Genomic DNA, 26,933 nt, shown 5'->3' on the forward strand with positions numbered 1-26,933 from the left:
AGCTTGGGCGCATCTGCAGTTTCCCGGGACTGTCGTAGAAGCAGAACATGTCCGACTGTAGCCGGGTCTTCTTTAGTTTAGTGGGTTTCCATCGCAGTGGTGGCCTACTAAATTAGTTCATGCAAGTACGCTACTTTGGTAGGTGAATATATATTTCCGGGCGGAATACCCCAACGCGGTATTTTGGGAGGGAACCGAACTAACTACTTGCAGGACAAGCACGAGTGTTCTAGAAGGAGAACCGTCATCATCCGAGAATAATATGGAATTATTAATCAGTCCTGTTCCCCTCTCTCGTCTCCAGCCATGCGGCATGACGCTATTAGGCTCACTGCAGGGATCCGCTCGAGGTCCACGTTTTCTTGTCTGCCTGTAACTAACGTCCGGTCAGTGAATGAGTCAGAGGGCTGTGTGTGTGTGCGTGGTCCTGTCACACTATTATTATTGGGCTGGACGAGTCAAAGTCGGTGAGTTGGGTTCATCCGGGCAGAAGGGGGCCCTTGCGAGGTTGGACGGACGGGCGGGCGTGTGATCTGAGCGGGTGTGCGTGCGGCTGTTCTAGTAGTGACTGCGGGTGTGCAGCTGCAGTAACCTATTGATTGATAGATTATTATTTGGGTCTGTCTCTATATGCTAGGAGGTGCGACCGGTCTAGCATGTTATGTTCTATTTGGGGTGTTCGAGGAGTTCTGCAGCAGTCGGGTGGTAGGCCGAGCAACGGGTGGAATGTGCAAGTATGGGGCTTGACCACAATCGTATGTCAGACGAACCAGCTGACCTGCTAAACTAACTGTCTTCCGACTGCTCCGTTTTTCGTCTCCATTTTTCTTAGGGCATTACAGTATTATTATTATGCGAGTCGTGTTGCCCGGTGAAGCACGGGAGTCTAATTGTATGGAAAACGGCCAGTTCGCAGTGGGGCCGCACGAGTCCGTTCTTTTTTTTTCCTTTTGGTTTTTCGCCCTCCCGTCCTTTCCTATTTGAAGCGTAGTGCCGTTCCAGTTGTCAGAACCAGTGACACGGGCGTTGCATCACCGGATTTGCCTAGAGTCCAGGTCGTAGCCGTAGTATTTCGGGTTTCCGTACCATACATCATCACTCTCGCCACGGCGTCAGACAGTTGGGAGGGGGTCACAGGGAGACGAGAATAATACAAGAATCCATAGTAATTTCCAAGGGATCATTATTATTAGCTAGCAGACATGGATTGCCGAAACAGACGGGGGCGACTGTCAATCGTAATTAGTGCGAAACACAAATTGTGTGTGGTGTATTTTTGCCCCGCGGGACGAAAATCAAAGGGGATGAACAGAGGATGATCGAGGCCCTCCTGGTATTGATGACCGTAATCTTACCCACACCCACTCTCGCCTGTCGCCCACACCACACCACACTCAGCCCCGAACGAACGGCCCTCGCCTTCCCTTCCCTTTCTTTCCCTATTCTTCACCCTCCTCTTCCTCCCTTTTTTCCCCTTCCTCTCTTCCACCTTTCTCTCTCCCCATCTTTCTTCGCTGCTCTAACCCTCTCCAACAACCTCGACTCCTCCCACACCAACGAGCTTTTCACTAAGTGTCGTTGCCAGCCTCCACGCGAGGAACTGAAAAAAGTCCCCCCTTCCCCCCAAAACAGACCAGTGGCCCGTCGCCTCCCGCGCGTCATCCACCAAGAAAGAAAAACCTTTTTGGGGCGCATCGAGGATTTCTCACTCCCGGTGGTTTGAGTCGCTTCGATTCTGCATTCTGGCTTGCTCTTAAATCCATTTTCTTGGACCTGGAAAAGCGACAGCAAATTCGGCCCAACCCGAGTACCGACCTGGCGTCAATCATCTATTGTCACCACGCCCTACACTCCTTCGCTCTCTCTTTTTTCTCTTGTCTTCTATCCATTCAGGTGGTTGAATATTCCTCAATGTCATTCAACTAGAGACGTTCCCTACGACCACAACAGAGCGACGCGCTCGCTGAGCTGCGCCCTCACCTCCCTCCAGGCTCAGGGCACTGCGGAACGGTAGACGGTTCGTCCTTCGGTTTCATCACACTTCGCGTCCTCTTCCAGAGAGGGTTGTCTTTTGCTGACTCTTGTGTGTCCTTGGCCAGACTTGTCTGCCCTTCCCCGTCCTGATCTGGTGTCTCTTACCTCACCCCTTTGAGATGCCGTCCTTCTACGCTCCAGGCCACGGCCTGCCTCCCACCCCTCCCCACGTCAACAGCGGCCGCATGGACAACGCTCCGTTCTACCAGGTAGGCCACGCGGGCTTTCCGCATCGCTACCACCAGAGCGGTTCCGAATTCATCGAGCAGTACTCGCAGTCTCTGTGCTATGCGAAACCCGCTTCGATGAACCTGCACCCGATGCGAGCCAGCCAGGATCTGCGCACCATGGGCCAGCAGCCAATGTTCGGCACCATGGCGACCACGCTCCCGCCCATCCGAACCAACACCCAGCTTCCCCCCATGGACAGCGCGATCCCGCCACAGTACCGCCGCTCGGAAATCGCCGCGATGCAGCAGCAGCACCCTGCTGCTGAACAGCCCCGCAAGGACGAGAAAGCTACCGGAGGTGTCGCCGCCCACCTGGATTACGAGATGGATCGCATGTCCGACTTTGTGGCGGAAATGGCCCAGGGAATGTATGATTTGTACAAGACCAAGATCAACCTTGCAGATATTGACTTCGCGCGAAGCATCTACCCAGGATCTTCGGTGCCCCCTCAGTTTCGGAAATACGTCTACCAGATTTTGTCTTCGACCCGCCTGCCAAGCTCGACAATCCTGCTGGGTCTCTTCTACTTGTCCAGCCGGATGCGCATGCTCTCTGGCCAACGAGTCTTCTTCTCCGGCAATGGCCAGGTCTACCGTATGTTGACCGTGGCTCTGCTGTTGGGCAGCAAGTTCCTTGACGACAACACCTTCCAGAACAAGTCGTGGGCGGAAGTTAGCAACATTCCCGTTGCGGAGCTGAACAGCATGGAGCTGGAATGGCTCTTCGCGTTCGATTGGAAGATCCACGACCGCATTTACGACCAGCAGGATGGCTTTGCCTCGTGGCGCGCTCACTGGGATACCTGGCGCGCGAAGGCGAATGCTCGGGCTCAAGAGTCTCGTCAGACCCTGGCGCCTCTGGACACCAACATCGTCCGCAGCAACCAAGGCGCCACCAAGCCTCTGATGTCCCCTGAGGGACCCATCCCGCTGCAGTACCAGCGCAGTTTGCACTTGGAGAATTCTTGGCTCAACCCGACCGCGTCCGAGTACTCGCCCCCGTCCGCCCCCCACAGTGGACCCAACACCCCCGACTACTATTCAGTTGGGCCCTGGGCGTATTCGAACCCGCCGCCGCCGTACTCGCGGGCCTGGATTGCGCCCCCGCCGCAGTACATACCGCCGTCTGCTCCCCGGTCGCAACCTCCGTCCTACCATCATACTCCCGCATATGGTCTGCCCTTTGCGCAGAGCGTGTGGACAGGTCACGGTTCCTCGTGCGGTTGCATGTATTGTGCCAAGCATGTAGAGAACTACATGTGCAACAATGCCTTCCCCTCCCTGCAACCCATCCTTGCTGGTTAACTCGTTTTAACTCATGATTCTGGACGAGACAGCACTTAAAGTCTTTTTTTGTCTTTCTGAGACTTTGGGTCACCAAGTCTCGAGTGTTTTTAGAATTCTTTGCGACGTTTGGCGACTTGCATGAATTTTCCTGTTCGATGATACCGTTTCTTTTTGCTTCATCTGATTCGATGCCCACCCTTGTTTCTTGACCTTCTTGCTGCCACTACTCGCTTTCGAGCAACCGGCATATCGCGTCACCCCGCGAAAAAAAGTACCTTGTTCTGCGCCTGCTGGTTGTTGTCGACAAAGCGAAAATTCTCCAAAAATCACCAAAAAAAGAGGAAAACAACGCTCCCGCAGCGACATTGGCATGCTCCGGTCGATCCACGATGCGCACACAGGCTCGCCCATGCTTCTCTGGGAACATGTGTTTCTGGCATGGTGTCACCTGTGTGGCTCGGTGAATTTTGTTCCAACGAATTGCCGGAGCCGCAGTCACGACGATAACGATTCAAAGCCCACAAATTCTGACCTCTTGTTGATTACCCATGACTTCGGTTCATATCTTCAGTTTATTTTCTCTTTCCTCTCTTTTTCCCTTTTGCTTGGCATTTTGTGTTTGGCGGTGACTACCCCATAGATTGCTTTCCTGCACGTCTTTTTGTTTCTTCTCATGTCGGTATATTATTCCCATTACCCTTCACGCTAACAACAACCCAACGTGTGTTCTGGCGTTAATACTTCGCTTCTCATTCCTTCTCGTCACTTCGGATTCTTCTTGAACGACTTCTTTTTTCCAACACTTTGTCTCTCCATACCATTCAAAACTTTTTTTTTTTTTCCCATCCCAAGATCATCAAAATCACCTTGATGACGCCGTCTACCTACCGTTCCATTCCGATGGTCCCTTCCTAAGCATTCGTCTTCAATCATCTCTATCCTTCTTTCTTTCCATGGTTGGAATTGGATTCGAGTTATTTCATCCTTCGATGGTGCTTTCTTGTTATGCTTGCCCTGTGTTCGCAGCAATTGCATCCTGATCCGTCTGGTCCTCGAGGGCCGCGGTCTGTATGTAGTCTATATCCATCTTCTCTCATCTCCTTTTTCTAGTATCCAGCAGCCCACGCACGCCGTGCTTGGATTCCTCGGTCTCCTTGGAATTGGTCAACATGGATCAACCGTGTGTGGGGATGTTTGTCTGGGAATACTTTTTTTTTTATTGAAGAGCATGAACAAACAAAACCAAAGCGACGAGCTCGTCCTTTGTCTCTTCTTGAACTTGTCTCCAGTGTAGATCGGTAGAGATTTCTGTAGAAGGAAGGGACTTCGTTCTTGCTATGTTTGAAGAATGGGGTATCGTTGAGAGCTTGGAATACGACCGATTATCAGGCAGGTCTAACACTTTCGCAGTTATATCTGCTTCCTAGGGACGAACGAGTACATGGATAGTCCTGATTGCGATTGGCATGAACATGTAATTATGGCATAATTCAGGAACAGAGGCAGACCGAACATGCTACCGAGATACAGGACTAACCACGGGAAAATGACAAAATATAGTGAAGGTTAGGGTATATAGATGTGGAAAATAACCTGTATGTAGGCGGAACGCATCACTCATGGGGTGTCGTGGTCGTTGGACTTGTCGTTGCGGGTCGTCAGCGAGAGAGACAGTATCACTAAGTAGGGAATGGATATAGAGATAATGGGGACATCCTTCAATAGACGCTCCCCTGAATACTCTGGTCCTCTTGCTGCTGTTGATCCAGAGATGATTCCTTCTCAACATCGTGCCAGTCGCTAGAACTAGGCTGCGTTTGTGCACTACTATCCTCCTGTTGATGTCCAGTTTGGCCTGGGGTCTCTTCTTGGGTGGAGGCGCTATCTCCGTCACCTAAGATGTTGGCCATCCGGTGCTCGCCCTGGGAGAGGTTTGAAGACGGGTAGCGCTGGTGGTGGTGATGATGATGATGATTGTGGTTCTGGTCACGGTGGTGGTGATGGTGGTGATGTGTTCGGATTTTATGATCTCTGTCGGAGAGGTTGCCGCTCATCTCGTCGTCGCCGTCGTTCTCAAACTCCTGAGATTGAGATTGAGATTGGAGAGGCAGGCTCGTCGGTGCTGTCGGGGTACTTGAGATTTCGCGACTAGCGACTCTCGACACAGGTGCATGGTGGTCGTGGTCGTCGCCTTCGTCATCGGATGGGGCAAGACTGTTAGCACCGCTAAGTGATCCGCCTCCATCGCGACCGCCGAGATGGAGAAGGGCAAGCTTAAGACAGGTTGTGGATGAGGATGACGCCGGCGGATGGAGAAGATGGTCTTCGCTATCTCGGTGCAATCCGTTCAGGGTGGGCCGTTTGGGACGCGATGCGGCAGCGGTTGGCCGGCTGTCGGAGCTGGAGTCTCGGAGCTGCGGATCGGTTTGGGCATCTCCAGCCTCCACAGTTAGCCGGGGTTTGCCATTGGCGTGTCGATCCGCATGAGCGGGATTTCGGGATGGAAGATCGTTCCAATTGGGATGATCATCGCCGACGGGGTTTGATGGCTTGGACTCTGAGGAGGTGGGTGCAGCTGATGTTCTATCTGCTGGGGCTGTTTCGTGGTGGTTATGACTTTTGGAGTGACCGGGACTTTGCACATGGCCATCCACATGTTTATGTCGAGGGTGACCACTTTCATGGCGAACAGAACCCACAAGCTTCGCTCGGAGCGATCGTTGGACATCGGCCGGCATATGATTGCACCCATCGGGACACCCGCCCCATTTCCTTCGGATAGGAGTAGGATCTGTCAACGTAATGGGAGACGAAACAACCTCTTTAGTCGCACGCTCACGATCTCTCTCCTGGCGCAAATCGGACCATGTGCGCAGCTTATTCTGAAGCGCATACTTGCCGCTCTCCGGGTCGTGGGTCATGATCACAAACTCGCAGTGGTTGATGTTGCGCAGGTCCTCGAAGTACTCCACACTCCAATGATACCACTTCATCATAAACACTCGAGCCATGAGGCCGTGCGTTACAAGAACACAGACACTGGCAAAGTCCTGCTCCCCAAAGAGGCGCCACAGAGATTCGTTAAACCCGCTCACTCGATCATAGGCATCCGCCGCGGACTCCCCGTTGGCAATACGGTAAAAGAAGTGTCCATAGTCTGCTCTTTCCATCCACATTCGCTCCATCTCCGTTGAACATGGCTGGAAGTTCCCGAAATCTTGTTCCCGCAAACGCGGCTCTTCATAGACCTTGATGGTATGTCTCGGAAAAGGCGAGGGGCTCGGCGAATCAGATGTCAGAGATTCCAGGATGCCCTCGGTAGTTTCTCTCGTTCGGCGATAGGGAGAAGTGAAGAAGTGGAGCGTGTCGTCGGGACGGAGGAGATCGCGTAGCCGGCGGCCGGCCTCTTGGGCTTGCCGATGACCCTCGGGCGTGAGCTTCACACGATGGTCGGGGATTGTCTGATGGATCTCGCGGTTTTTGTTTCCTTCCGATTGTCCATGGCGGACGAGAATAATCATCTGCAGTTCGTGGGTTAGCGATTGTTCAGATCTGCAGCGGGGAACTCCAGCACTCACCCGCGGCTTGCCCATAATGACAGTGGCATCTGGCTGAACAAGAGATATAGAGAGAGAGGAGCAATTACAGAGAACCCAAAGGGAAGTTCTCGGTAACGACAGACATAGAGACAAGACAAGATAGGAAGTGACAGAAAGAATGAAAGAGTTCTGTTCTGGGCTGAAGAAGAACGTGACGAAGCCGTGCACGGGCCACGACGTCCTCCATTCACAACGCCGCGTTTACCAAGATCACATTCTATTCACCCCTCATGGCTGACTCTCTCTTCGAGCTGCTGGTGCCCCAGCTCGAGAGCCCTAGTTCGCCTGATGCTACCACGACCCAGTATCTCAATCGATTGTCTACACTGTCCCTCCAGGCCCTGCAGACAACCGAACCGCAGTCGCTCTCCCAAGCCTCGCACTCGACTCTCCTCTCCCTCCAGGCCCTGTCCAACCGCTCGCACCGGGCATTTATCACCTCTGCCGATAACCTTTCTACCTTACGTTCATCCATCCCTCAATTAACCCGTGAGGCTCAACAACTTCGCGATGCGCTGCCTAAACTCGACCAGGTGGCGGTGGGCTTCTCCACAAAATACAGCAAGATTGCAGACAATGCCGCTCTGGATCGACGGAAGAAAGCCATGCAGCTGGCACGCAATGTCGACAGACTATCAGACATTCTAGAGCTGCCGACCCTGCTATCAACGGCCGTGTCCGCCGCGTCAGCAACCTCCGGCACCGGCGGCGGTGCTTCCTCCTCCACAACCTACTCGTCCGCCCTCGACCTTTACGCACATATCAAACGACTCCAGACCCTCTACCCGGACTCACCGTTGATCAAAGACGTTGCGGCCCAGGCAGAAGATGCAATGAAAGAGATGACAACCAACCTCATCGCGGGGCTCCGAGCCCAGAACCTGCGTCTCGCAGCTGGCATGCGAACCGTGGGCTGGTTGCGGCGTGTTGCTCCGGATTTAGAGACTCTTCAAGCCGATGGAGCCGCCGGCACAAGCGAAGGTGCGCTGGGAGCTATCTTCTTGATCTGCAGGCTGGCCAACTTGGTGTCGACCCTCGAAGCACTTGATCCGCTGCGTGAGCTCGCAGACCAAGAAACCCAGCGACGAACCAACGGCAAAGATACAGAGCCAACTTCCTGGTCAGACGGCCAGCAGACAGATCGGTATTTGAAGCGCTACATCGAAATCTTCCGCGAGCAGAGCTTCGCGATCGTCTCCTTATACAAGAATATCTTTGGCTCCGAACAGTCCGAGTCTGATCTGGCTGGGTCGGGCTTGCGGGGTGCAGATGCCAAAGCGAAGTCGCTTTCCTCGTCACGGCCGGCCCGTCCCGATGATCCTTTACAGCGCTTGCCTCCCGCGCTGGCAACATTCCCCATGCACCTAGTCCAGCTGCTTACCGAGACGATGCGCACCTATCTCCCCAATGTCCGGGATAAGAGCTCGCGAGAGAGCCTTCTCACCCAACTGCTGTACTGCGCCGCCAGCTTAGGCCGTCTCGGAGGGGATTTTGGTATGATCCTGACCGAGCTGAGCGGCGAGGAGGAAATCGGTTACGAGTGGGAGGAGGTAATGCGCAAGCACCGGGCGCTGGCCGGACGGTTGGAGCAACTGACGCGGGCGTCTCATTAGAACGAATTTATAGACGATATTAATACATCGGAACTTAAGCCCTCGCCAAGGTTAGCAGGATGATATGAGAAAGGCTCAACAACAAGAGCACTTGGATGGCGCTATTCCGCATTAGGACATCACCCTCTGATTGGTTGTTCCAGATTAGGAAATCAGTCTCTCAGTGGATGTCTTCTCCATCATTGCCTTCGTTGCGAACCAACTCGGACGGAGCCATGCGGATTTAATGCTAAAGTCCTGTTCAGGGACTCCCTGCTTCGAAATATAAATATCTACTGCTTTCCTTGCCGGAGATCCAGATCTCTCCTCATTTTCAAAAACAATAACCTCAACATGCAGCAGGTGCTTGACCTTCCTCTTGTGCTGACTCCCGAGCTATGCCAGGGACGAGTCTACATTGTGGTAGGCGCCAACGTCGGCCTGGGCTACGAGGCCGCTAAGCACGTTGTCTCTCTCGGCTCAGACAAGGTGATCATGGCTTGTCGCAATGTGGCCGCTGGTCAGTCCGCTCTGGCGACCATCGAAGCGGAGACCGGCAAAGCTGGCATTGCTGAGGTGTGGGAGCTGGACCTGTCCTCTTACACATCTGTAAAGGCCTTTGCGAGCCGAGCGATCTCTTCACTATCACGCATTGACGCAGTGATCGAGAACGCTGCCGTGGCGGCGGGTTCAGACATGCGGGCTGAGGGACACCCACTTTCCGTGACTGTGAATGTGACGGGCACCCTCCTGCTCGCTGTGTTGCTGCTCCCGAAGCTGATGGCGGACGCGGCACGACTCGAAATCCAGCCGCACATTGCCATCGTCACCAGCGGCGCTGGGTTCAGCGCTAAGGAGCAGTGGCTGACAGTCGCGGATGATCCGATTGCCAAAATGGACAACCTTGAGTCTCAAGTGGAGTTCTTGTAAGTTCTTTTTCTTCCGTTCCAATAAACCCCGACAGGATTTCATGCTGATTAATTAACTACTTCCTTAGATACTCCGGGTCCAAACTGTTTGAAGTCTTTGCAGTCCGACACTTCGCACCATTGGTCCCCGTCTCCAAAACTGGCGTCGTCATCAACCTGATCAACCCAGGCTTGTGCAAGACAGAACTGTCCCGGAACGCACCTCCGGAATTTCGCGCCAAGCTCTCGCAGATGCACGCCGAGTGTGGGCGCACTGCTGAGCAAGGAAGCCGTACGCTGCTGCACGGTGCTATTGCCGGTGCGGCGAGTCATGGGTGCTATCTCGATGACTGCGAAATTAGAGAGTATGTCCACACCTCTCTCCTCTTTTGATTTACTTGGTTTCTTTGTGCTGACATTGCTGTTTGTTCCAAGGTTCAAGGTACCTGACTGGGTGGATGATGAGGAAGGGAAGAAGATGCAGAAGTGGGCTTGGGAGGCTGTTGCTCGTGAACTTGAGTCTGTTGAGCCTGGATGCGTGGCTAGAATCTTGGAATAAATCTTTTCTAGATTTGGGATTAGGGTGCAGTTACTTGAGGAGACAAGTCAATAGTCCGTGAATGCATCGATCGTATACCAAGGTCATACTTCTGCTAATGAACATCGATTCCAAAGCTCCCGGCCCGCTTTATCGTGAAGCGTATGGACCCAAGGAAATTTAACCAATACCTCCTGTATATCTCCCCAAGAGCTCAGATCCAAAGCGTTCAGCGTCTGCCGCGCCTTCAGAACCAACCACGAAGAATGATCCACGCCCCTAAAAACCGACGCCGCACCAAGGAAAAGGAACCACAACAGGACCTCCTGATTCTCCTGTGCCCCCTTCTCATCAAGATAGAGTTTATCCAATGCCGTGCGAGCGACGCTAGACAAAAGCGGCATCTTCGCAATCTTCCGATCAAGTCTTCGTAGGAACGTCACCATGAATGCCGCCAGGCCGAGATGGATAGTATCTACGAGGTGGTCGTCGGGTCGGGGACCGGCTAGTGGACTGATGCCCACGAGACGATATCCCAGGACGAGGAGTGTGCAATGCATCGTGTAGCCGCTAAATGTAGGTCGGAGCCCCGACACGGCATCGTTGACTATGCGGGAGAAAGATATCATGTCTGTCAGGAGGCCTTGGAGGTTTGTTCCCAAGTCATGGAAGAGAGATGCTGGAAGTAAAGATGGAGGTGATAGGGCGCGGTGTTGCTCTAGGTCATCTTGGCGGTCCAAGAGCGTGGTCATGCCATATGAAATGTCATCGACGCTGTAATGCGTCGAAATACCTAGTTGGAGAGCATAGTCCAGATCGGTTCTATGGCCAAAAGTCAGCGAATTGCCGCAGAAACACAAAAAGCCCGGCCCTTACATGTACAGTTTCAGGGCTATACTAGGTTTGGTCTTCGCCAGATACGTAATTCCACCCCTCAGCTCCACCATACGAAGCAGCCCATCAAAATGCACCTGCCCCTGACGCATATGACCCTGATGCCGCTCGTAATGAGACAGCATGATAACCACGGCTATGGTCGTGTCTGAGAGGGCGTCGTGGGGGGATACGAGTCGTTGATTCACCATGCGCAGCGAGAGCGCCAAGTGACGCATTGCGTCGGCTGGGTCCTCGGATTGCACTACCAGGCTGTTTAAGGCTGTTATGGCCATTGCCATGGCACAATGGAAGTCTGTTTGTGCTTGAGCGTTAGTCGTGATTGATATTTAGGGTATGGTTGAGGACATACAGGCCTCGTCCATGAAGATGAATTGCGTCCAGATGGTGGCGGGATTGCGAGCATAGGGATCGAGGGCCTTGTCTAGCTCTGGGGCATGTCGGGGACCGGAGAAGAAGGTTAGGGCTGAGTTCGACGTTAGTGTCTTCACTGATTACCTGGTTGGTTTATTTGACTCACCTTTCTGGACGAGGCGTTTGGACGCCAGAGTCGGTGGCGCTGGTAGCCCGAGAACAGATAGCCCGTCGCCAATTTGACGTTCGATTTCTCTGTCTCGCGGTTGATTCTCTTTATTCTCGGGTGAAAATGTCCGGGGGACTGCAAGCTTCTTTCGGGATGGGCGGACGATGGTCTTCCCCACGTTGCGGCCTTTGGCTACATGGCTGCGGATGCGCTTGCGCTCAGCCCTGCTGATGGTAGTACTGTTGTCGATGAACTCGAAGGCCATGTTCGTAGTGGGTGAGTTCAGAAGAAGTGGTCCGAACGGCCTTGAGGGTGAGCTGGAGTTAAGCCGGAGCTAACCAGTCACCATAGTTCCAGTAAACCTCTTTCCGGTGCCATCATTAATTAATTCATCGTCCTCTAAACACTTTCCGTGCAGTACTTGATCATGAAATATCAAGGTCGCCATTCCAGAACTACGATGTAGTTACTACTACTCAGTAGTCATCCACTCAGGCCCAGACCAATCGGGATCAGCAGCCGCGGCGATTTGACTCTCCGCTCTCCGCCTTTGTTCCTCTGGTTCCCTTGACTTACCTAAGTTATTACTACTTCCACTGTCATCATCCCTCTCTCTGTGTTACCCTCCCAGTCGACACTGTCGCTCAATCAATCACGCCCTGCGCATCGCTCGCCTGGCCCCCCCAAGGCCTCCAACCTTCTCAGCCCCAACCCGCATTGCCTCCCCCTTCACCTTTCCTGACACTGGCTCGGCATTGCTCACCCCAGGCGGAGACATGGCCGCGCCAACCACCATGATCGATCCCACGAAACAGGCCGAGTACCCCATTGTCCTGGGAGACCGCCTGGCCGAGAGTACCGGCGCTCAGAGTCGTCTTGTCAACATCAACTACAACTACAAGACCAAGTCCGCCACGCCCCAGCAGCGATCCAACATCACCCGCTCCTCACGATCCCGCGACCTCTACGACCTGGTCGTAAAAGACAAAGCACCAAATGGCGACAACACGCTGTCATACTCCTACAAAGGCAGTGAGGATCCCTCAGCGGACCGGAACTTGGTGCTGGTTTTTGACTCGGACCGCAAGGTGTTTGTCTTGGAGCCCGTCTCCACCAAACTGAACTTTAACCTGCGGTCCGCTCCGGGCAAGACAGAAAACCAGGTCCTCGAACAGTACGAACAACTGCGCGTATTCCAAGAAGAGGATCACGCATCGGGAGACGACCGGCTCACGGGTAGCACCAGCGAGGACGAGGGCCCGGCCGACGATAGCAACCCGTACGACTATCGGCACTTCCTCCCCAAGGACCGTGCCCAGGATGACAAGCCTGCTTCTTACCTCACCACTCCCGAACTATCTGCAAGCAGGGCCGATACACCCCAGGTGCCGGCGGCTACCAAGTCGGCCCCGAAGCCTATGGCCCGACCCAAGACCCAGACCAACCCTCTCCGACAACAGAAGAAACGCGCAGAGAAGCCAGCCGCGAAATCAGCCACTGAAAAATCTCGCCGTGCTGAACTTGAACCGGAAGACTCTCGCTCGCCGCCCTCGGACGCAGAGGCGTCCCAGCATGCGGACCAATCGCCCAATTCAAATATCATCATTGACGGAGATTTGATTATCGATATGGGATCGCCGCCGCCCTCTCGACCGGCATTCAAGGTCAATCCCGCTTACTTCTCGTCCAACAATACCCCCAAGGCCGATTCCCATGACGGAGACGAGTCCATGGAGGATCTGCGGCTCCCCTCTCCAGCCCGAGATGCTGTCAACCCTTCGAATTCTGGAGAGGGGGATGGAACAGTGGATGACGACGCCCTAGCGGCGGAGATGGAGGCGGCCTTTGCAGAAAGTGCCAGGGAAGAAGAAGCCCGCAGCCAGCAGTATGGCCAGTCGGCGTCTCGGCAGTATGTTGCCAGCGATGACGAAAGTGAGGTAAGCGAGGAGGAATGATACCATGTATTAAAGAATAGCGCGGCGTCCACGGAATAATTTACTTGCATCTATTATATCTCTCATCTGCTTCTTCTTGAATATGTTCGTTCGTTCTTTGTACTGTAGACTTGTACGGAGATAGGTTGTTCCGTCCCGACACCTATCACGTAGTACTTCCGACATTCGTTCTTGGCTGTTTTTCATCGCTCTCCTCCTCCTTCTTCTTCCAGTCTAATTTTCGAAAATGCCTGGGGTTGACATGCAATGAACACCCGCGCACGCTACGCTTAATCAACCCCGCGAGCAGAAGGTCCCGCATCGACCCCTTGGAGCGCGCAGGCGCGCATTAATTATTGCCTTCTTCCACTGCGCCTGACCGACGGTCTTTCCCTCCCCGAAGCAATTCCTCCCTACCACACCAATGGAGTCATCCGCATCTCCCGCACCGCACAAACGACGCATCCCCGGCCTACCCAACCCGGTGGTAGCGGCCGCGCAGCAAAAATGGCTATTCACAGACGAAGAGCTGGAGCGCACGCCCTCGCGCATCGATAACATCGGCCGCGGCGAGGAGGACCACATCCGGCACCGCGCGGTGGAGTTTATCTGGCAGGTGAGCATGATGCTCAAGATGCCGCCGCAGACCTCCATGACCGCCACGGTGTTCATGCACCGCTTCCTCATGCGCTACTCGCTCCAGGGCCATTACCCGGAGAGTTCCTCGAACCTGATGCATCCCAAGGTGATTGCAGGGGTGGCGCTATTCGTCGCGTTCAAGGTAGATGAGACGATGCGGCGCATGAAGGACTTCGTGATCGCCTGCTGCCGCGTCGCGCTCAAGCAGGCCGACATGATCGTCGACGAGCAGTCCAAGGACTACTGGAAATGGCGCGATCTCCTCCTCCAGAACGAGAGCACCATGCTGGAAGTCCTCTGCTTCGATCTGCAACTCGAGTCCCCGTACCGCATCCTGTGGGACTACTCGCTCTTCTTCAACGTCCAGGACAACCGGCCCCTCCGCCACGCGGCGTACGCCTTCCTCAACGACTCAACCTACACAGTGCTGTGTCTCCAGTTCCCGCCGCGCGTTATCGCCGCAGCGGCGCTTTACGCGGCCGCGCGACACTGCAACGTCGCCTTCCCGGACGACGACGAGGGCCGCCCCTGGTGGGTCCGCATCGATGTCCGCGTCGACGACCTCATCCGCGCCTGCAGGCTGATTGTCCAGATCTACGAGCGCGTCCACCAACACCTTAGCAAGGGGTATCCGGACTTTGCCATCTCCGACCCCGCGATCCCCCAGGACCCGACCCGTCTTTCACAAGACCCTCCTCCTACTGCTAGTAGTGCAGAAGCTCCTTCGAACGGCCGTAAGCGCTCGCGCGAGCCAGAGTCTTTCTCGGGGTCTTTACCATCTCGGATCCCCGAACAACCTCCCCAGAATGGTGGGGAGCGTTCGCCGAAACGCCAGCGAACAGTCTCTCCCGGTGCGGGACAAGAATCAAAACCCAGCACCGCCGAACCTCGTCTACCGCGTATTCCAAAGAAAGCACTGGAATCCGCAACATCACTATCGAGACATCCTTTAAAATCCACATCCGCACCCGCAAAAGATGACACAACCCCTGAAGAAGGCGAGATTGCGTCTGATGAAGGGGCTCCCTCTCGGCCTGCAACGGCGCAGCCTGCAGACTCGATTAGATCAGATCCACAGAAAGGGGACGTCGATGATGAGGGTGGAGGGAGCGAAGAGGGTGAGATTTAGGGCTTATAGCACGGATGACTCGTACTACTGGATGGACTAGAAGGGACAACTTATCCCGAAATGTATAATGTTGACCAATGAATGAGAAAAGAATATTCTATATTCCAAAGCCATGTAGGGACACAAAAGTAACAACAAAAGTCAAGTTGCGTATGCGGTTGGCACCAGGCCTGATACATCGAGCTTCGAGATGCAAAACGAGAAAGAAGAACAAAACAAAACAGCACAAGTCAATAACCCGCAGTCATCACACCTTGTCCATGATCCAGCAGACTGCTCGAAGCAACGAAACTGAATCCGCCAAAGGGATCGCCCTCGCCCGAATGGGGATGGTCCGGTCCGCCGCACGACGAAGAAACACGGCCATTCGCAGAAGCATACAGTTCATCGAAGCCGGCCGAGGTAACAGTCGGGCTGAGCGGGAGGTGGATGAAATCCGCAGAAAAGTTCTCCGCGAGAGCAGGGTCCGTGACGACGGGTTGAATGGGCGGGTCGAGATCGCGACGCTCGAGGGCAGCCCAGTCGATTTTGCGGAAGAAGCGGTGTTTCTTGATTGTCACCAGGTCCTTGGGCATGTGGTAGCCCAGGCGTTTGGCGGGGTCCTTGCGCATGAGACGGGTGAGGAGATCTTTGGCGTCCGGGCCGAGGAAGTAGGGCAGGACGAGCTTCTGCTTGATGATTTTCTCTTGCAGCTTTGAGTGGTTGTTCGCGCGGAAAGGCGGCGAGCCGGTTAAGAGGTCATAGCCCAGTGCGCCGAGAGACCACCAGTCGCAGGCTTTGCCGTAGGGCTTTGCCTGGATTACCTCGGGAGCCATGTACTCGATTGTTCCGAGGGAAGAGTTGCAGCGGTCGTCGTCGCTGACGGCGATCTTGCTGAGGCCAAAGTCTGTGAGGAGCAGATGGCCCTGTCGATCCAAGAGGCAGTTTTCGGGCTTGAGGTCGCGGTACAGCACGCCGACGTTCTGGTGCAGGTGTTCGAGAGCGAGAACCATCTCCGCCATGTAGAAGGCCGCCGCATCTTCATCGAACATACGCTCCATGGCAAGATGGGTGAACAACTCCCCGCCCTGCGCGTATTCCAGGATCAGATAGAGCTTCTCGTGGTCCTGGAAGGCATAGAACAGCTTGACCACGAACGGGTGGCGGTTGACACTCTCCAGAATCATGCGCTCCGTCTTGGTCTGCTCCACGAGTTTCTTGTGCACAGTGAGAGATGCCTTGCGGAACTGCTTCTGGGCGTACAGCTTTCCCGTGACGGCATGGCGAACGAGCAGAACCGTTCCGAAAGAGCCTTTGCCCAGACAGAGGAGCGGCTCAAAGTCATGGGCCGTCATCTTCCGGCACAGCTGGCTGCGCATATCGACAGCACCGGCAGGCTCGGACTTTTCCTGGGCGGCAGCATCGGCACTGACAAAGTCATGGTCCAGAGGAACTTCGTAACTGGTCAGAACCTCGGTCTGGTCGCTGTCGGAATAGACACTCGCGTTGCTGGGAGTTTTAGAGCCGACTCCGTTGGGACGGTTGTTTCCAGAAAGACTGAGAGAATCGAGTTGAAGCTTCAATGCGCTCACCCCATGGCCCGCAGATGCCTGGCCAAGAGCGGTGGTAGGCCGCGAATCGGCGGCGCGGGAGCTGGTGGCTGAAAAGTCCGAATCCTCGTCCCCGGATGCCATGGGAGTAAACCCCCGTACGGTCGAGCGAGCTAGGTCAGCCTGCTTCTTCTTTTTCTTGCGGCGCTGCGGCTTAGCCAGCAGCTCGTTGGTCATCTTTCGAGGCGAGACACCGCGATCGCTCATCCCGTGCACATCGGGAACGTGGTGATTGGCTGGAAGGTCGATGGAAGGCTGGATGCTATCGGCTTGCGGGCTGAACACGTCCGCAACGGACAGGTCCTCGTGGGTATCCGAAGAAGGCATGATGCTCTATATCGGTGACAAGACAATTATCTGACAGTAGCTATTCGTACAAAGACTAGTACGTTAGCATGGCTCTGTAGACTGGAGCTGACGGAGGGCAGTCGAAGCTTTTTAGGGCTCATCTCCCCCACCAACAGTAGCCCAAATTCCAAAAATTTCAGGACCTACTTCAAAATGAGAGATTCACAGCACGGTCTCTTCCTGACAAACTCGCGCGAATCCCTCAAGTAGTTTTACCGTCCGCCCTTCTTCAGGACGGACGTGGGACCCCTACACACTTCACCTCGCTGACCGTGGGGTCGAACACTGGTGGAGGAGAGAGGAGAGGAGCGATGATAGGCACGTTCGGGATCTCGGACGTAGCACGGGTAGAGAAAGTGGTAGCGGTGGTTGTAACAGCGGAGGCCAGGGAACCAGCAACGGAAAAGGCGAGCGATGAGGGCGGCGCAGACAGGCACATGAAGAAGCGAGGAGAGGAGATAATCGTTCGAAGTGGGTAGATTTGGAATAGAGCACGGTGAATGAAGAATGGGAGCAACAAAGGAAAAAAAGACGCAGGAACAGAAGAACGGCTGAAGAAGATCTGGGGGGAAATGCGCTAGTCCGTTTACGGCATTCACGTGCCGATGATCTATACGACTGTAGCAGTGGAATTATTAATACCTACGCTTTAACTAGTTAGTTGTTACAGAGGCATTATTATATCTAGATTATAGAAAGAATAAGCATCCAGCGAATAAAGGAAAGAAGGAGGGAGGAAGCTAGAGGCTCAGCTCGTGGTTTTCCTGTTCGGCAGCATCAGCACTGACAGTCATGTTCAACAGGAACTTCGGCTTTATAGTGTTAGTAACCCTGGAGTTAACCTGGCCACCAAAGTACTGACACCAGGGCTGCTAGAGAAAATTACTGGACAAAGGTGTGCTGCAGTATATAAGTTAGATGACATCATAGCAATGGAATGATTGAGACTTTGTTTTTTGGACTCAGATATTTATTGAATATGGTGAAGAAGATCAAGATCGGAAAAAATCCATCGTCCTCGTAATCTCCACGCCAGACCGCTGCACAAACGCCAACGCACTAGGCTTTTCCACCCTCACCGTAACTCTCTCATTACCAAACTCCACCGTCACAATGCGCGCCACGAACGTCGCCAGCGCCTCGACGGTCTGAAATGAGGTCTCCTCGACGTTCTACGTAGGAACAAGTCAGTCAGCTATCATCCATAAATCTTCAACAAAACGAAAAGAAACAAGTCAAAACAAACCTCAGCAACAGCCCTCGTCATCGCCTGATACGAGTCCACAACAGTGGACCCCCAAGCCAGCTGCCCGGGCCCCGAGAACTCCAGCGACAAAATAACAGTCTGCTTCTCGACGCGCTCGTGCGAGTTGACTCCCAGGATACAATGGCACCGGATGCCTTCAATGCGGAACTCCTCCTCCAGCACGACGGGGCAGCGACCTTCCTCGCTCGCGAGGCCTTGCTTATACCCCCACACCGTCAGGCTGCGATACTTGAGCCCCTCCTCGGCGCGGAGGATGGCTTTCGGGAGGTGCAGCGACACCTCGCATTGGCCGTAGTCTCCAGAAATGGGATATGACCGCGGCGCAGCAGCAGCCGGTGATACTTGCGCAGCACCCGCAAAAGCACCCGAGAAACTCCCCCGCGGACTAGTATGAACATGCGCCATCCGTCTCACAGCAGCAGCAGTCTCGTCCAACAGCCCCAGTCCGCAATTCGCCACAATCCCCGCCGTGACTCGGGGATCCTGCCCGACGGCAGTGGAACGCATTTCCGGACGCTGCGTGCCCTCAATACTGACCATGTCTGTCGAAGCGCCGCCGTGGCTGCTGCCCATGTTGCGCACATCGGTGTCCAATCGTCGATACAGCTTCCCGTAGTCTAGGGATAGGGAAACGTCGTCTGAGGAGGCGGCGGCGATGGCGGAGGAGTAGGAGAGCTTTAGGGTTGCGGTGCAGGGTTGTGGCTTGCCATCGCGGTGCCAGGGGTCTGGGGCTGAGGGGAGGGGGAGGGAGATTTCGTGGAGGCGGACGCTGTCTAGGACTGGTGGGCGGGGGGGAATGTGGACGGACATAATGATTGTATTCGAGGTGTTGGGAGGGGAGGTTTGTGGGTGGTGGAATTGACTGGAATGAATCCTGTCGGAAGCAAGCGGTGCCGTTGACGTGTGCAATTCCTAGGGTTCCTCTCCGAGAGGAATTGTGGACGAAGCTGTGCAGGTGGATGGTAAGTATTCCAAAGCTTGAGGTCGGAAAAAAAAGAGCTGGGTTTGGCGGGGCCGGCCGGGTGGAGCTGCTCATGACGGCTACTTTTAACGTTTCTACATTCCGACTGGAGAACGTCAACTGAATACATAGTTCACTCATAACATCCATACATATGCCCCTACGATCCGATCCGGCTGAGAGAAGAGCAAGGAAGGATCCCGTTAGAAACAACACAAGCAAGCAAAGGTTGCAAAGCTCGCACCATCCGTAAAATAAATGCACTGATTCAATCCTTGGGTAGATGGAGGGCAAGGAAAGGGAAAAGGGCACACGAAAACACAAGGCGCATCGGGTATTTTGGGGGGCTTAAAATAAACACAACTGAGAAAACGAAGTCCAGTCCAGCTGTTAGCATAGCATCGTCGTCTGTTTACCAGTAGCCGCGGCGATCGTAGGCCACGTATTCGCTTCGCGGAGGAGAGCGCGGACGGGGGGGATAGGGCCGCGCAGCCATGTAGGGATCTTCATAGTGAGGCGGAGGAGGGGGCCGGCGCGCATCGTACGGGTCGTCGTACGGACGGCGCGGTGGTGGCGGAGGCGGGGGGTAGTCCTCCATCCGGGGGCGGGGGGGAGAGCGGCGGCCATAGCCATCCCGGTCATAGTACTCTCGGCGCATGGCCATCGGGGAGCGTTCACGGTAGTGGGCACGGGGACTGTAGCCACGAGGGGGGATCCTTCGGTCGTATTCATCCATGAGAGCATAGGGGCGCCGAGGAGAGCGGGAGCGGTATGGGTCGCGGTAGCCACCACGTTCTTCATAAGGCTGGATCTGGAACGAGAAGGTGAGATGAGATGCTGGGCTCCAGAATTGGGTGGGAGAATGGTCTTACATCCGCAACGCAGGTCACGCGTGAGCCTTTGAAGTCTTGCTGGTCGAGTTTCTCCACGGCGGTCTTCAGGTCGTTGGCCGTCTCGAATTCAACAAACCTGCCACTGGTGTGAGGGGGTTTGTTTGCAGCTGGAAGAAGAGATCACCTACCCTTTGCCTTGTTCACGGCCAGTCTCGGAGTAAACCACATCCAGTCCAGACTGGCGAGCGAAATCTTTGAGGTCCTACATGACGGCAGTGAGTCCATGTCCAGGCAGGGGCAGACCAGCAAGTCCGGCAACGGGGGCTTCGTCTCCAAAGGATGGTTGGTGGATGTTTGGGGGTGTCAGGTCTGCACTAAAGCCCACCAGGCCCGCCAAGTACAGAAAGACCTTGAGCAAGGAAAGCTGAGGGTTGTGATGAGCATCCGGGGCATCATCTTTCACATGCGTGGCTTCGGCTTCCCGACTCAAGGACATGGTGCTTCAAGGAGAGAGAGAGATGGCCAAAGGATCCAGGACAGAATGAGTGTGGGCTGCTAACCTGCCAACTTGTTTCCGGGAGACCGGAAATTTGCATCCGGAACGTTGTGCGACGGGGTCGAGGAGCACTGGGGCGATCCATAGGGCTGGGAAAGACCTCCTTACGTCGAGGGCCACGGGCAAACTGCACCGTGAGCCGCTCGCCTTTGAAGTCACTGCCATCTGTATGTATAGTTAAGTTGGCCGCGCGTCTAGATCGGGGGTTTGGTTTGGTTGGGACATACGGAACGCTAGAGGAGAGAAAGTTAGCAGACGGACAACCACTACACCTGCAACAGCAGACAAAACCTACCAGGAACCACATCCCGAGCATCCATTGCATCTTCATATTCGATGAAGCCGAAGCCGTTCATCAGCTTGATCTCGGTGATTTTGCCGCTGCCATGGCTGCTGAAGTGCTCTTCGATGTCCGGCTTGGTCACTGTAAATCAAGTCAATCACCAGTCACGTTAGCTTGTCATACAATCCATGCACGGTGGGCTATCAAGACGTCCAGACGGAGGCAGTCCTTGGGGGCTTTGATTTGCATTTGCCGAGCTTGTCACGAGCAGATCCTGGCTCTCTGGAAGGAAACGATGCACGGGGGTGGATGTGGATGCCAGCATACCGTTACGAGGAAGGTTCCCCAGATACAGGCGGGTCGACGATACCTCCGTCATGGCTGATCCTCAAGGAAAGTCCTGGGGGAAGGAAAGGAAGTAAAGAAAAAAGATGGCCACAACAGATCCTGCCTGGCGCCTATGGTGGAGCGCAGGCCGATCGGCGGAGAAGGATGGCTGAGACGGAGACCTGGAGCGCGGCAGAACGGGAGGGGAGAGGGTGTCCGATTGGGAGTAGTAGTGGAGGTCGGGGAGTGGAAGAAGGAAAGAAGCAGAGAGAGAGAAAGAGGAGGGGAAGCAAGAAGATAGGTTTCTGGCGGTCGGCGCGAGTGGAAGGTGACTGGTCGCCTCACTTTGGAGATCCACGTGGTCCGTGTCAGTCAGAGTACTTTGTGCAACATGAAGGAAATAATGGTCAAGACTATAGACGAGGAACATTTGACGGTGCCAAAAAGGTATGCAAGGACTTGTCTGATCTGAGGGTATACTTCGGGTCCACTGCATTCCACGGTTCGTCCCGAGCCCCGTGGGGATCTTTTGTTCTACACAATTCGATTGCTTTTATAGATACACGTACAGAGCGCCCTAGGTCATAATATACTTGGGCCCCTCGCCTCCCTGGGGAGTCTGCCAGTTAATATCCTGCGTCGGCACCTTGATATCGCAGGTCTTGCAGTGGATACAACTACAGCAAAACACAATCAGCATGACAGGTCAAGAACTGCCGAATGAACAACTTACTTCTGGGCGTTGATCTGGAACCGCACCCCGTGCTGCTTGGTGGCATCCTCGACATACTCGTACACCCCCGCGGGACAGAACCGGTTCTCCACGCCCTTGTACGCCGGCCACGCGAGGTCCTTGTGCTGGTCCCAGTCTTCCACTTGCAGATGCACCGGCTGGTCCTCTTCGTGGTTGGTCCCCGTGCGGCTCACGCTGGTCAGGACGTCGAAGCTGATCTCCCCGTCCGGTTTGGGGTATTCGATCTTTTCAAACTCGGATGCAGGTCGGGTTGCCTCGGCGTCGGTGCCGTGGTGGTTTAATGTCCATGGGACCTTGCCGCGGAAGACGTAGGCTTCCAGGCCAGAGTAGAGAAGGCCCCCCCAGAAACCCAGGGGGCCGTTGAACGAGGGTCGCATATTGCGCACCTCATACAGTTCCTTCCAGATGCTCGAGTCCCGCAGCGCCTTTTCGTAGTCGAACAAAAACACAGTCCCTTCATTTTGACACTGCAGGGCAGAGAAAGTAGCTTCGGCCGCCAGCATGCCCGACTTCATCGCCGTGTGTGTGCCCTTGATCTTGGGCACATTCAGGAAGCCAGCCGTGTCGCCAATCAAAGCACCACCGGGGAATGCACACTTGGGAATCGACTGAAACCCGCCCTCATTCAACGCGCGGGCACCGTACGAGATGCACTTGCCGCCTTCCAGCACCTCCTTGAAGAGAGGGTGGTGCTTGAGTTTCTGGAACTCCTGGTACGGTGACAGCCACGGGTTCGGGTAGTCCAAGCCCACCACCAGGCCAATACTAACCATGTTGTCGCCGAAATGGTACATCCACGCACCGCCGTAGGTATCCTTGGGGAGAGGGTAACCCATCGAGTGGGTGATTTCACCGGACTTGAACTTCTCGGGTTGAATCTCCCAGATTTCCTTGATGCCCAGGCCGTATGTCTGGGGCTGACTATCCCGTCGCAGGTCGTACTTCTTCATTACCTGTTTTGTGAGACTGCCATGGCAGCCCTCGCCGAGGAGTGTGACCCGCGCGTGGAACTCCATGCCTCGCTCAAAGGTATCCTTGGGTTTTCCATCTCGGGCGAGGCCCAGATCATTGGTCGCAACGCCCTTCACCGAACCGTCGGAACTGTAGACGACCTCACTGGCTGCGAAACCGGGGTACACCTCGACGCCGACTTCCTCCGCGCGCTCGCCCAGCCACTTGGTCAGCTCGTTCAAGCTGACGATGTAGTTGCCGTGGTTGTTCATCTGCGGCGGCGCGGGGAGCGGGTAGGAACCATTTTGTGTCAGGAAGCGCATGCGGTCGTTCTTGGCCGGCGTTGCGCCCTCAAAGCGCGACGGGTTGTCTTCGGCCAGCCAGTCGGGCAGAAGCTCGTTGAGCGCGGTCGGTTGCAGCACATTGCCCGACACGATGTGTGCACCGAGCTCGCCGGCCTTTTCCAGCAAAATCACGCGGAACTCCTCGTTGCCGGCCTCGTTGGCAAGCTGCTTGAGTCGAATGGCGGCCGCCAGCCCCGCGGGGCCACCTCCGACAATGCAGACGTCCACCTCGTCGGATTCCCGCTCCAATGAGCGCGGGTCGAAGTCTCCATTTTCGTCGGTGAAGCGTCGGGTTACTGCCTGCGAAAAGGCGCGGGTTTGAATGACGTGGGCCGGTCGGGTCAGGTGTCTGTTGGGGGGAAGGGTTTGATAGCGGAGGAGAGGGATACTCGGCGGGACGATGCGGAGGAGGGTCGTAGTTGGCGCCTCAGCAGAGGTAAGACAGCGCGTTTGGACGCCATCGTGGTGTGCAATGGTTAGTGGAAGGACATGTTCTGTGGGAATCGTATGGAGCAGTTCACGTTGACGACGAAATCGCCGAAAACCGCCTATCCTCGGTTGACGGGATCAGCCAATCAGCGGGTCGGCGATGCGAATCAGGTCTTGCTCATCCCGTTCACCCGGTCCGAAGAAGTGGCATCGGGAGTCATGATGATTCTCTAGGTAGTTCCTGTAGTATATCCTCCGTCGATCCGTATGGGATTCAATCAGGCCGTCTTCGGTCGTCCATCGCCATCATTTATCTACGGTGGTTCTCTTAGAGATGGTCTGACGGTATTTACGGTAAGAATGCAGGTCCCATGCCGGGTATGGTATTCAGCATACCGCCTGACAGATCGACCAGGCCGCCAGTCACTCATCCCGTTTGGGCGGGCGGTGGATCGCACCTCTGCCGCCACCAGCCGACAGGTCCGTTCGGCCACGCTGGCCTGATGGGAATTCCAACGGTGCATCGCCTGCATATTTGGGTCTGTCCACCACAACAATTTCCCCGACTGTCGCCCTCCAGTGGTCGATGATTCATTCCCCCTTGGAGGCAACGAACCCAGTTTTAGTTCGCCCCCCGGTGGGATGGGTCGCCGCGTCGACCGAGAGAGCGCGAGTAGTCGATGACGGTGATTGGACAGGGAGAGGGCGAAAGAACGACTAGTCTCTGGCGGCAGGAGCGATGCGGACTGGCTGCAACCAGGGAACGACAATGTGTGATCCAATAGGAGCACCGTCGATGGGTCCGGTAGTTACCAATCAGGGATGAAGCTGGACCTGATTGGCCACAGCCACCCACCCGGAGCCGCTAGCAGGACCCGATTTGGCGCCACCGTGGTCCAGCCTCCCCTGACTGCGGCCAGTGACTCAGCACTATAAAAGGGCGCAACCTCCCACACCCTCGTCCGCCTGAGATTCCTGTCGCGGTCTTGGCAATCCCCGGAACAACGTTTCTTCCCTCCCCTCTCTCTCTCGCTCTCTCCCTCACCTCTGCCTAATATCAAGAAGATCGGCTTCTTCTTCCCTTTCCCAGAGGCTCTAAAAAACGAAGCTTGTTTTTGCTTCGCCACTCTCCTTCAGACTCGCACAGATAGACCAAAATCCCATTCCAAGCACCTCCCGAACTCCCTCCCCCCTCCCCCACTCAAAAAAGTTTTTCAGAAAACACTTCAGTGTGCTTTTCTCCTGCTCGTCGTTCATGCGATTTTGATCTCATTATCGTCTCACCTCGACAACCCCGACTGAACTGTAGGGGAGGCATTGATTTGTCCATCTCCCAGTGGTGAGTAGGCTTTGATCCCGTGACTGAGCAGCACGTGACCTTCCTTCAACTCGGACCTCGCTGTGCTCTCTCACACCTCGGCCTGGTGACGATCCCATTCACTAACCATCCCCACGCCACAGTTGTCGGTCTCTGGATCTCTCATCATCGTGACATCGGTCTTTGGCTGGTCGGCAACATGGATTCGCTCACCACCCACCCATCCAACGCCGTCCAGGCTCGTGCCTTCACTTCGCCCTCGTCGCTCTCCTTCCCCGGCGGGGCCGGCGACTTGACGCCGCCTTCCTCTGAGAAAGAGGGTGTGCTCCAGAATAACGGCCAGCAGCAACTCGGAGGGAATGCCGCCCACGGCAATGGGGTGACACCCACAACTCCCGCTGCGACGCCTGGGGCCACGAACCCGGGGAGTGGCATCGTGCCGACCTTGCAGTGAGTATACCGCAACTCTGATGTTGTGACTCCCAGCAGAATGCTGAATCCTTCAAGAAACATCGTCGCCACCGTCAACCTTGACTGTCGTTTGGATCTGAAGACGATCGCGCTGCATGCTCGCAACGCCGAGTACAATCCAAAGGTATAGACACATCCTTCGAGAGCTGCATTGCATCATCAGGGTCGTGTGGCTTACTGTCTGTCTCTGTGAATAGCGTTTCGCGGCCGTCATCATGCGTATCCGTGAACCCAAGACCACTGCGTTGATCTTCGCCTCGGGCAAGATGGTCGTGACGGGCGCCAAGTCCGAGGATGACTCGAAGCTGGCATCCCGCAAGTACGCGCGCATCATCCAGAAACTTGGCTTCAATGCCAAGTTCACGGACTTCAAGATCCAGAACATTGTTGGTTCCTGCGACATCAAGTTCCCCATCCGTCTGGAGGGTCTGGCGAGCCGCCATCACAACTTCAGCTCGTACGAGCCAGAGTTGTTCCCCGGTCTGATCTACCGCATGATGAAGCCCAAGATTGTGCTCTTGATCTTCGTCAGTGGCAAGATTGTCCTGACGGGCGCCAAAGTGCGTGAGGAGATCTATCAGGCCTTTGAGCTGATCTACCCGGTGCTTTCTGGTATGTTGCGCAGACTGACGAACTCGAAGCTTTGACACTAACTTGTCCAGACTTCCGCAAGGTTTGAAGAAAACGCCAGGGCTTGCTCTTCTTCCACTTCCCATGTATTAACACTCTTCTTCTGGTCGACACATTGGTCTTCCACGCGTTCTCCCTCATGATCCTTTCATGCAAGCATTGTTTGGCGTTCTAGCGATTCGGATGATCCCCGGTTTGTTTTCTCTCCTCTTTTCCCCCTTCTACAAATTAGATTGCTGCACAACTGCAGTGGGGTGGTTTCCTGCGCTGGTCGAATGGCTGCCTCCTAATTCTTGAATTTTTTGCGCCTTGTGTTTTTCATCCACGGAGGAAACCTCGTGGACCCAAAAAAAATCTTTTTTGACTTCTTTAGATTCCGTCCATGCTTTGTTGCCGGCGGCGGCTCCTTTTATTTTTTTGACTTGATTATTATGCCTCGCTCTGATAAGGCTTATCCGTTAGGCAGAAAATGAAATATTGCAAGATATATCTTTTGTCTTCTCTGTAGACTGGTAAACCAGGTAGTTCTGCGTCCACATGTATCTATATCACCAAGTACCTGCGC

At 54.9% G+C, this 26,933-nt stretch overlaps 12 protein-coding genes across 12 annotated transcripts; 6 read left to right on the forward strand and 6 right to left on the reverse strand.

The window, feature by feature from the left end:
• Positions 1-2,153: 2,153 nt before the first annotated feature.
• Positions 2,154-3,569, forward strand: N7474_009785 (uncharacterized protein; the record flags this gene model as incomplete). The annotated part of the gene is made up of 1 exon (XM_057201195.1): positions 2,154-3,569. The coding sequence occupies one exon, from the start codon at positions 2,154-2,156 to the stop codon at positions 3,567-3,569; it is 1,416 nt and encodes a 471-aa protein (XP_057049182.1).
• A 1,700-nt stretch (positions 3,570-5,269) lies between these two features.
• N7474_009786 (acid phosphatase DET1) lies at positions 5,270-7,144 on the reverse strand (the record flags this gene model as incomplete). The annotated part of the gene is made up of 2 exons (XM_057201196.1): positions 5,270-7,072; positions 7,130-7,144. The coding sequence occupies 2 exons, from the start codon at positions 7,142-7,144 to the stop codon at positions 5,270-5,272; spliced, it is 1,818 nt and encodes a 605-aa protein (XP_057049183.1).
• A 236-nt stretch (positions 7,145-7,380) lies between these two features.
• On the forward strand, positions 7,381-8,763 carry N7474_009787 (Dor1-like family protein; the record flags this gene model as incomplete). The annotated part of the gene is made up of 1 exon (XM_057201197.1): positions 7,381-8,763. The coding sequence occupies one exon, from the start codon at positions 7,381-7,383 to the stop codon at positions 8,761-8,763; it is 1,383 nt and encodes a 460-aa protein (XP_057049184.1).
• Positions 8,764-9,096: 333 nt separating this feature from the next.
• N7474_009788 (uncharacterized protein) lies at positions 9,097-10,209 on the forward strand (the record flags this gene model as incomplete). Its single annotated transcript, XM_057201198.1, has 3 exons — positions 9,097-9,668; positions 9,740-10,015; positions 10,086-10,209. 3 exons carry the CDS (start codon positions 9,097-9,099, stop codon positions 10,207-10,209), a joined length of 972 nt encoding a protein of 323 aa, XP_057049185.1.
• An 83-nt stretch (positions 10,210-10,292) lies between these two features.
• On the reverse strand, positions 10,293-11,870 carry N7474_009789 (uncharacterized protein; the record flags this gene model as incomplete). The annotated part of the gene is made up of 4 exons (XM_057201199.1): positions 10,293-11,010; positions 11,065-11,377; positions 11,435-11,548; positions 11,603-11,870. 4 exons carry the CDS (start codon positions 11,868-11,870, stop codon positions 10,293-10,295), a joined length of 1,413 nt encoding a protein of 470 aa, XP_057049186.1.
• Positions 11,871-12,381: 511 nt separating this feature from the next.
• N7474_009790 (ELL-associated factor) lies at positions 12,382-13,560 on the forward strand (the record flags this gene model as incomplete). The annotated part of the gene is made up of 1 exon (XM_057201200.1): positions 12,382-13,560. The coding sequence occupies one exon, from the start codon at positions 12,382-12,384 to the stop codon at positions 13,558-13,560; it is 1,179 nt and encodes a 392-aa protein (XP_057049187.1).
• A 403-nt stretch (positions 13,561-13,963) lies between these two features.
• On the forward strand, positions 13,964-15,307 carry N7474_009791 (uncharacterized protein; the record flags this gene model as incomplete). The annotated part of the gene is made up of 1 exon (XM_057201201.1): positions 13,964-15,307. One exon carries the CDS (start codon positions 13,964-13,966, stop codon positions 15,305-15,307), a length of 1,344 nt encoding a protein of 447 aa, XP_057049188.1.
• Positions 15,308-15,537: 230 nt separating this feature from the next.
• On the reverse strand, positions 15,538-17,223 carry N7474_009792 (AGC family serine/threonine-protein kinase; the record flags this gene model as incomplete). Its single annotated transcript, XM_057201202.1, has 1 exon — positions 15,538-17,223. One exon carries the CDS (start codon positions 17,221-17,223, stop codon positions 15,538-15,540), a length of 1,686 nt encoding a protein of 561 aa, XP_057049189.1.
• A 1,013-nt stretch (positions 17,224-18,236) lies between these two features.
• N7474_009793 (dihydroneopterin aldolase) lies at positions 18,237-19,321 on the reverse strand (the record flags this gene model as incomplete). Its single annotated transcript, XM_057201203.1, has 2 exons — positions 18,237-18,416; positions 18,491-19,321. 2 exons carry the CDS (start codon positions 19,319-19,321, stop codon positions 18,237-18,239), a joined length of 1,011 nt encoding a protein of 336 aa, XP_057049190.1.
• A 563-nt stretch (positions 19,322-19,884) lies between these two features.
• On the reverse strand, positions 19,885-21,523 carry N7474_009794 (uncharacterized protein; the record flags this gene model as incomplete). The annotated part of the gene is made up of 7 exons (XM_057201204.1): positions 19,885-20,283; positions 20,345-20,441; positions 20,494-20,567; positions 20,866-21,026; positions 21,089-21,094; positions 21,157-21,285; positions 21,328-21,523. The coding sequence occupies 7 exons, from the start codon at positions 21,521-21,523 to the stop codon at positions 19,885-19,887; spliced, it is 1,062 nt and encodes a 353-aa protein (XP_057049191.1).
• Positions 21,524-22,048: 525 nt separating this feature from the next.
• N7474_009795 (electron-transferring-flavoprotein dehydrogenase) lies at positions 22,049-24,482 on the reverse strand (the record flags this gene model as incomplete). The annotated part of the gene is made up of 3 exons (XM_057201205.1): positions 22,049-22,148; positions 22,205-24,014; positions 24,377-24,482. The coding sequence occupies 3 exons, from the start codon at positions 24,480-24,482 to the stop codon at positions 22,049-22,051; spliced, it is 2,016 nt and encodes a 671-aa protein (XP_057049192.1).
• Positions 24,483-25,466: 984 nt separating this feature from the next.
• N7474_009796 (TBP family protein) lies at positions 25,467-26,417 on the forward strand (the record flags this gene model as incomplete). The annotated part of the gene is made up of 4 exons (XM_057201206.1): positions 25,467-25,717; positions 25,775-25,862; positions 25,936-26,350; positions 26,401-26,417. The coding sequence occupies 4 exons, from the start codon at positions 25,467-25,469 to the stop codon at positions 26,415-26,417; spliced, it is 771 nt and encodes a 256-aa protein (XP_057049193.1).
• Positions 26,418-26,933: the final 516 nt, after the last annotated feature.

This window comes from Penicillium riverlandense (assembly GCF_028828495.1).
Source record: "Penicillium riverlandense strain IBT 135883 chromosome Unknown utg000008l_segment0_segment0, whole genome shotgun sequence".
Taxonomy (NCBI): Eukaryota; Fungi; Ascomycota; class Eurotiomycetes; order Eurotiales; family Aspergillaceae; genus Penicillium; species Penicillium riverlandense.